Below are 8,535 nucleotides of genomic sequence, written 5' to 3'. Positions count from 1 at the left end.
CCCAGCACCGCCAATTCCACCACTAAACCATGTCCCTAAATGCCACATCTACACAGCTTTTTAATACCTCCAGGGATGGGGACCCAACCACTTCCCTGGGCAGCCTGTTCCAGTGCTTGAAAACTTCACCTTTTGGTGAAGAAATTTTTCCTAATATCCAACCTAAATCTATTTTTTTTCAACCGGAGATCAAAAAAAAAACATACAAAGAGTAGAGTGATAAAAATTAGAAACTTTAAACAGGTAAACAGCAGTATCTATCAGCTGTAGCAGGATCAGGTTTTGTGCCTGCCCCACCAAGTTTCCCTTCTTAATAGAGCAAGGCAAAAATTACTATGAATTTCTTGAATTCTTCCATTTAAAAATATTAAAAACTGTGTAACTTGTAATTTTAGCTTTCTTATAGAATTTTTTTTAGCAATTATTTCTCCTTTGTTTTCTGCTGAAGCAAAATTTTTGCATTTTGCTTTCTTAAAGTTGGCAGGCGTACTCCAGTCCTTCAAGCTGAAAAAATAATTTCCATCCTATATTGTTATCGCTGAATAGAAAATTTTGATCACTTATCATTCACATTTCACTCTCTTTTCCTATCTAATCTTGACACCAGGAATGAAATTGCACAGAATTGCTATCAATAAGTCCTGCAGCTGTTACTGCTACCAAGAAGGTTAAGTCAATAATTTTATACACATGACAAAGATAAGCATCTCAGCAATGACACCAATGGCTTGGAAGGGAAAGATTACACAGGGTGCAGTACTAGCACTGTTGTAGACTGCTTTCACTTCTGATAAAAACATCCTCCACACCAGTCCCTTTGATGATCTGTCAGAGGAAACACGTGTCCCAAATCAGAAATTTCAGTAATTCATAGAAGGGAAACAGGAAGTCCTAACATTTCTCTTTTACTATGAAAGCCTAAACCACATGTTATTCAAAAGCTTAGTCAACATATTATTTTTTCCTTGACTCTTGCTTTTTTTCCCATCAAGGTAAAACATCTAACTGATGGAAAAACATTTCAAAATTCATTGAGATCAAAAAGTTATTAAGTCAACATTGAAAATGGCATTTTATAAGTTGAAATACCTGTTAAATGTGTCTGCTATTTATAAGATATCACCATGCTACCCATGCTCCATATAACTTCTGACCAGAACCAACATTTTAAGTTCTGAAGTATTACTGGGGATCAAATGGAAGAATTACGAAAGGAGAGTGATAAATGAGAATCTGCTAAATGAGAGTGAGCGGGGTCAGTCACCAACAATATTTCACAACTTGCACCAGAACCTGAAATCTCTCCTGCTCTAAGAAAGGGAAGCTGACTAGCTGATTTCCACGGGTCCCTTCCAACAGCTTCAGCTATCATACTGTGATTCTGTACAAATCCTAAAATGCATGAACAAACCAGCTTAATTTATCAAGTTCTCAGCAATGGCACCTACACAAACAACTGTCCCATGTACTCCTAAGTCACACAGACACTCTGACTCAGGAAGGCTGCAAAATTATCATCCAAGAGGATTGACGACAACAACTGATGGAAACTCATCTGCAAAGTCATTTCTTGTCTCTGACAGTTAGCTAATAGAGCTGAACATCAATATGCTTAACAGAAATCAGAGTAAAATGGTTTTACCTGAAACTAGAAGCAACACAAATTAAACTGAGAACTTATTTTTCTCTGGGTAAAAAAAAGTATCCTTCAAACATTCAAATATTCACTGGAAGCCAATATACCACAGAAGAAAAACTTAGCCTAATATCTACTACCAGTTTTGTGAGATTTACTAAAGAATCTCTGACAATTCAGCTGCCAAATATGACTTGAAGTAACCCAGACCATCAAATGTCAACACAGTACATAACCTGCATTGTATCAGCAGAAGTGAAAAACCACAATGCAAGTATCATGTATTTGTAGACAGTTCTTAAAGCCTGTATATTTTTCTGCATTAAGTCAATAGTGGCAATCAAAGTGATGGATGCAGAAACATACTGTTTCTGCAAAAATCAGAAACATACTAGTTTCTACAGGAGAAGAAATTAGATCTAGTATGCATAGACGTTGTAGGGAGGAATTTCCTTTGCTTAGACTTTTAAGAATAAGAGACTGCAATTATGAGTAAATATGAAATAAACTAAGAGTAAAAGCTAACAATGGATATAAGATGGATATATTAAGACATACCTATAAGCTCTGAGGGATTCTTATCACTGAAGTGTTCACATACACGGATAAATGTTTCTGTATTCTCAGGTGTAGGGCACTCACCATGCCTGAAAAACACAAGAATACATGGATCAGGAGACAACTGGGGGAAAGGGAAGAAGAAAAAAAAAATTAATTTCTTCAGCATGATCTTTTAAATTAAAAGCCAAAGAAAGGTACAAAAAGTGCATACAACTTACCCTTTACACTGGAGCTTTATATATTTAATTCCCTCTTTCTCTATATCATTCCTGTCGTAGAATCTAGTGGTGTTGGTCAAGTCTACCAGTAAACCCATTTTAACCTCAAAAAAAGCAAAAAATTAAAAACAAACTTATATATGTGATTTAAATATCAATGCATAAACACTAAACACCTGATAACATTCAAATTACAAGCAACTGCAGGCTACATTTTTAAGTTTAAAAATTCTTAAATATTGTATTTGTTCATAAAATCTGTATTTTACCACCATCACAGACATTTGTGTTTCTCTGTGAGAGCTGGTGTCTAAATTAGCACTAGCCATTAACTCAAAAACTTCAGTTTTCAATGCTTCTAAATAAGAAAGATCTGCTAATAGCAGAAATATCTAGTAAAGAATTATTTTAACATGCTAAAAAGACAAACAAGGTGGAATCAGGTGCTCTTATGCTTTAACGGGAACAATATTAAGCACTGGCACAGTGAAAGTACCATAAGAAAAACTAACTACTGACACATATTATATATAAGTACACTGTCAGAAAAAATAACCCATTTTAATTTACCCATTTATTAGAGTGAAAAACAATGCAAAACAATGAACGTATTTCCAAGTTTAAAACAAAAAATCCCTACATTCTCAGAAACATCTTATTTAAAGCTAAAATGCAAAACAACTTCAGATCTTCAAAGATGTTGGCAGTAATTAAGGTATCAGTGTCAACCACTCAGATATTACAATGTACCTAGATCCAGGCTCTCTCGCTACCCTAACCTGTCCCCTTGTGGATTAACTTACTTTTTTAGTGTTTGGGTTTTATAACTTATATAGAGCCTTGTGGAAGTTACTACGTTTTTAAAAAGAATCATGGAAAGCAGAAATTCCACTGGGTGGCACAAAACACACAGAAAATATGGGGAAAGCATATCCTACTGATCCTTGGTCCAAATAAAAATTCCACCAACAATAACCTCCCAGTATTACTGTGCAAAAACAGCTCACTAACACACCTGTGCACTGAAAGTATTCCTGATTTTCTGTCTTATAAGTGCAAGCAATTTCTTTTGGTCAAAACACTCAACGTCCTGCTTTCAAGTAGGATTTTTCACAGCTTTGTCTTTTTTATAGATACATCAATAGTGCACTTAAAACTACATTAAAACTGAAGCACATTACATATGAAAGACCATAGAAGGATACTGCATCTTCAAAGTATTTAAAACTCCAGCACATACTCAAAACCAGGATTTTGATCAATTTTTATTTACCTTAAGGTTAACAGACTGGCAGTAATTCAGCAGTGAAGCTGGAAGAATTACAAAGTAAAACACTGCTTTCACACAGCTCAGAAAAGGAAAATTCCAATTATAACTAGAATACAGTTCAGAAACAGCTGTTACACATAAATATGTTGTTCAGTAGACCACTACAGGAAAACTTCCAATTATCTACAGAGATACATGTATTCAAAGTTCTGATGATATACTTTGGTAATACTTATGTACTTTCATATTACTTTTATTTATCAAATATTAAAAAGCATCATGATGTTATGTTAACAGCATTAAGCATTTGTAAAGTAATATCCAAATCAGTTCTGAATTTCTCCTTGTTTACTTTAACTTCGTATATTGTATTCAGAATACTTTATTTACTCTTATTACTGTGTTTTGCAGAAATGCAAGCTACCTCAGACCTGGGCCCACCTGAAAACAATGTTGCATCACCTGAAACTTCAAATATATAGTTTCAACCAAGCTGCTAAATATACAGACTGACAGCATCCTAGCCAGGATTAATTTTGGAGGAAGTATACAAAAGCAATTAATTCAATTATTACATTCCTCTCTCTACATTCTCTACAGCATTTTGCAAATATCTCCAAGACTACTTAATTCAGGCCTGTAGGACTTCTGGACTGCTCTTCTTTTGCCATTCTTATGAATCATTTCAATCACAGACAACTGAAGATCTTGCAAAGTGGCACTGTTCCTCACACATTTCATGGAGCACTAAACCAAAGAGGCATCCAGTGTAATTTATCCAAAGCTATAAAAGCACGTCTGGCATATAAAGCACATAAGGCCTGAAAGTAGTTTCCTTGCTTTACAGAAAGCATAAACATTTTCTCTCTCAGTCCATGGGACTGGTTGCACATAACACACTACAATTTAGACAGTGCAAGGTACAAGAAAATTATAAAGAAATTTCTAAAAAGCAGGTGGATTATGTAACATACCAAAGTATATAGCTACGATTTTCAAAAAATTAATGCAAAAAAACCACTGGTACCACAGGAAACAAAATAAAAGCCTTCCTCCTCATTTTCTCACATTCCAGCTATCAATGCCTTATGGATGTGCTCTTCTGCTGCTCTGCAACTAAATGGGCTTAGCTAGGTTCCCCTGTACGACCGCAAAAGTTTCCCCTTAGACACTGGAAACTGAAAACATCCTCCCCAGGAAGGAAAGAGCACACTACAATACACTGAATGCTTCCAGTTTCAGGATTTTTTTCCTTGCATTTCTTACTTGAGGACAATAGTTTAGATCACTGACCAAATTTATCTGCAAAAATAAAAATGTGGCTGAAATATGATAAATAGTTTTCCTAACAGGAATTCTATAACTTGAGCATACTAATTGCCCAACCATTCTTTTGAGCTAACTAACGTCCTAGCTCTTCGTGACAGAAACAAAACTACCTTTATAAAGCATAAATTGTACTAACATACCTACTCAAGAAAGAAATTAAAAAATAAAAATCATTCATACAGTCACCAATTGCTCCTGCAATTTTTTATGAGACCATTAAGATACTACGTCAATAGTGGCAATCAGAAGAAAAATGGGGCTGCCATGTCTAATCAAATCAGTTTCTAACATTCAGATTTTCAGCAACCAGCTCCATGAGAAAAGGAATCACACAGGAAGCTTGTTAGAGAAAGTTTTGTCCAGACAGATGAGCTGAACTTGTACCTTCAAAAATCTGTGGTAACAGCAATATCTCACCAAAATTCAGTCTGAAGTCTTTTATTTGGGAGATAAATTATATGGACTCAAGTAATAACCAGTTTTCAGAAGTGATTCATTCTGCAAAGTATTAGCAGTAAAACCCACTGCAGTAAAATGATGAGAATCAAGTACAGTGAGTTATTTTTGCCTTGGAAAAATCCACTTTTTGAGGTCGCCTCAATTTCATATTTATTTCATTGCTGCCTTGTTGGTAAATTGCTGTTCTACAAATACAGCACTTCAGTAACCCACTACATATCTTGGCAAATAAAAAATCATGTTTTCAAATAGTAAACATTCATTAACAGTACCAGGGTTCAGTACCAGAGATTTGATGAGAACAGAGAGTTTGAGAGAAATTGTATGTTCTGCTTGTTAATCAAAATTACCAAAATATAAGTGGGGATCCTCATGCTACAAATTTTATTATCAGATTCTAACAATCTGATGTCACTCAAGACATGATGAATTTGTAGCATTGCAACAGAACTGACGGATGTGACAAGTGGAAAGGCTATGAAGGCTCACCATGATTTCTTTTTCTGGCGGCAAATTACTGACAAAGCCAACATTTAGAAGTTCTGAGTAGGTCTCTGAAGTTCTCTATAACTTCAAAATATATGCAGAATTTTAAATTACTTTAAACCATGAATAAGATCGGCTTGAGAAAATTTCTAGGCATGCCTATTAAAGCCGGTCAGAGTCAAATGCAACACAGTGCACAAAAGAGGAACTCAAAATTAAAACGCATAGATCCAAGAACTCAAACAAGAAAAATCCTACCAGTTCAAGCACCTGAGAACAGGCACATATGTTTCATTGATAGTACTTTATTATCACATTACTGCACAGGTACTTCTACTCTGCTACACTGAGTAGTTCACCATCTACTTCATACCTAAGCCTAAATAAGATTCATAAAATGAGGATTCCCATCTTTTAGTCACCTGATTCTTCTGATGTTCAAGGTCTGATACCGTTAAGCGAATCCAGAATTAATTTAACTTAGACCAACAGTGAAAAATAATGAAAAAAACAGGAAAAAAGGTCACTTGCATGATTTGTTTTATAAAACACATAGTCAAAACAAATGGTGCTAAACTTCTATATAAAAGTTTAATAAACTGATTAAAAGAATTAGATGGTAGGCCTTTCTTTACCTGGTAGGCTCAAAATCCCACTTCCCACATCTCCAGATGCACTGGCCTGTGCAGAACATTACGGAGATCTACATAAAAGGCTGAAAAGATCCTGTTCCCCACCTTTACTGTCACAGTCATACTACAGTGCAGAACAACAAGCAAGCTGAAGTACTCAGACAGAAATGGGCAAAACAGAGAATGAAGAAATAAGCCAGAAGCACAACTTTGTAACCCAATAATGAAGGCATCCACCCACCTTCCTGGGTCCCAACCCATGCTCCTAAACTTTTTTCCTATTTATGCAATTTTTTTTTTCCCAAGAAGTTACTGGATAAAATTCATAAATTGTTTTCTTCTATAGTTGAGCCCGATGGGTTGGATACCATAAAGCATTCTAGACATCAGAAGAAGAAAATTTTGCATTGAAACTACAGGAGAGTTCTGTGAAGTTCTCCTTTCACTTTTAAATGCTTTTACTCTTATAGGCAAAATCACAACTTAACATATCCACATACAAGAGTCATCTATAGAACTACAAACTCAGACTATCTGAATTTTGACAATAACATCTCTCCAAGATGCAAGTTATAACAGAGAAGAGTGAGATTCTTGTTACTAATACAGTGAATGAGGAGTGTGCACAGTCTGTATAAGAAAGTCTTTTTGTAAACCTGTGAATGGCAGAGAAAACCTGAAAATGTAAACAAAAAAAAATTTCTGTACAGATGTCCCAAAGGAAGCCATCACTTTTCTCTTAAATCTGAAAAGCAACACTTGAATAAACATTAATAATGAAAGTAATGTTTCAATTACTAGAAAATTTAACTTTACCTTCAGACTCTTCAAGTAGTTGGATAACATACTTGGGTGAAAACGATTTTCTTCAGCAACCTGTTCATCATATCTTGGTCCTAACATTGTCTTCAAAGGTAAAAACTTCCCTACGAAAGATAATAAAATTTACAGTATTTTATGCATACTCATGTACATACACTTACAACTTAGCAATTTCAAAGCACCATGCTGAGCAGATTTAGAGGTTCACCCTCAACAAAAAATAATCACGGGAAAAGTATTAGCAACAGTTGAACTGGAATATTTTTTAGTTATGAGTTCTCAGAATTCACAAGTAAGTTTAGAAGCTTAAAGAAAATACAGGTCAGTTAATCTAAAACTGCGTAATTTAACCTTCTGAGCTAACTTTTAGTGTGATTTAAGCTGTGGAGCTACAATGCACAGCAGAATACAGAAAATTTAAACTCAGTACAGTTAAAAACATGTAAGTAGCATTTTAAATGACAGTTTGTCACCCAACCATGTAAACATCAGCTTTGATTACCTGCAAACATAAAACACAGTAAAGACTGCTGCAAACTCCTCAAGAACTTCTATGCACTACAGATCTTTTGACGTCTTTCTAACATGTTCCTTAGGCTTGTTGGAAGAGTCCTGCAGCCATGTCCAATGTTCTGTCTCAAATATAACACCTACATGTGCTTCAGACATCAGGGAAGCTAAAAGCTGCAACTAAAACTTGACCTCAAGTAGTACTTACCAGACTACATCCATCACTCCCTAGAAAACCTATAATTTTTAATTTTGATTTTGTTTTTCATCCATCGCATCCACCACAGAATATCTGAAATAATCTCATTAGAGATCTCTAGCTCTTTCTTTCTGAACCCCAGCAATCTTCCATAGAAACATAGAATGGTTTGGGTTGAACAGGTCTTTAAAGATCACCTAGTTCCAAATCCCCTGCCATGGGCAGGGACACCTTCCAGTAGACCAGGTTCCTCAAAGCCCCATCCAGTCTGGCCTTGAACACCTCCAGGGATGGGGCATCCACAACTTCTCCAGGCAACCAGCGCCTCACCACCCTCACAGTAAAGAATTCCTTCCTAATAACTAATCTAAACCTCCCCTCTTTCAGTTTAAGACCATTATCCCTTGTCCCAT

At 35.5% G+C, this 8,535-nt stretch overlaps 1 protein-coding gene across 1 annotated transcript in view; it reads right to left on the bottom strand.

The window, feature by feature from the left end:
* The window catches only part of RNGTT (RNA guanylyltransferase and 5'-phosphatase), a 174,664-nt gene extending 167,147 nt beyond the window's left edge, over positions 1-7,517 (bottom strand). The window contains exons 1-3 of the mRNA XM_029962821.1: positions 7,408-7,517; positions 2,416-2,519; positions 2,195-2,283 (exon numbers count right to left, since the gene is read on the bottom strand). Coding sequence (XP_029818681.1) covers positions 2,195-2,283; positions 2,416-2,519; positions 7,408-7,494 — 280 coding nt within the window. The 5' untranslated portion in view covers positions 7,495-7,517. The remainder of the gene's footprint in view (positions 1-2,194; positions 2,284-2,415; positions 2,520-7,407) is intronic.
* Between the last annotated feature and the right edge of the window lie 1,018 nt (positions 7,518-8,535).

This window comes from Manacus vitellinus, unplaced genomic scaffold, assembly GCF_001715985.3.
Source record: "Manacus vitellinus isolate BGI_N305 unplaced genomic scaffold, ASM171598v3 scaffold_4_pilon, whole genome shotgun sequence".
Taxonomy (NCBI): Eukaryota; Metazoa; Chordata; class Aves; order Passeriformes; family Pipridae; genus Manacus; species Manacus vitellinus.
This window is presented reverse-complemented; position numbering and strand designations above follow the sequence as displayed.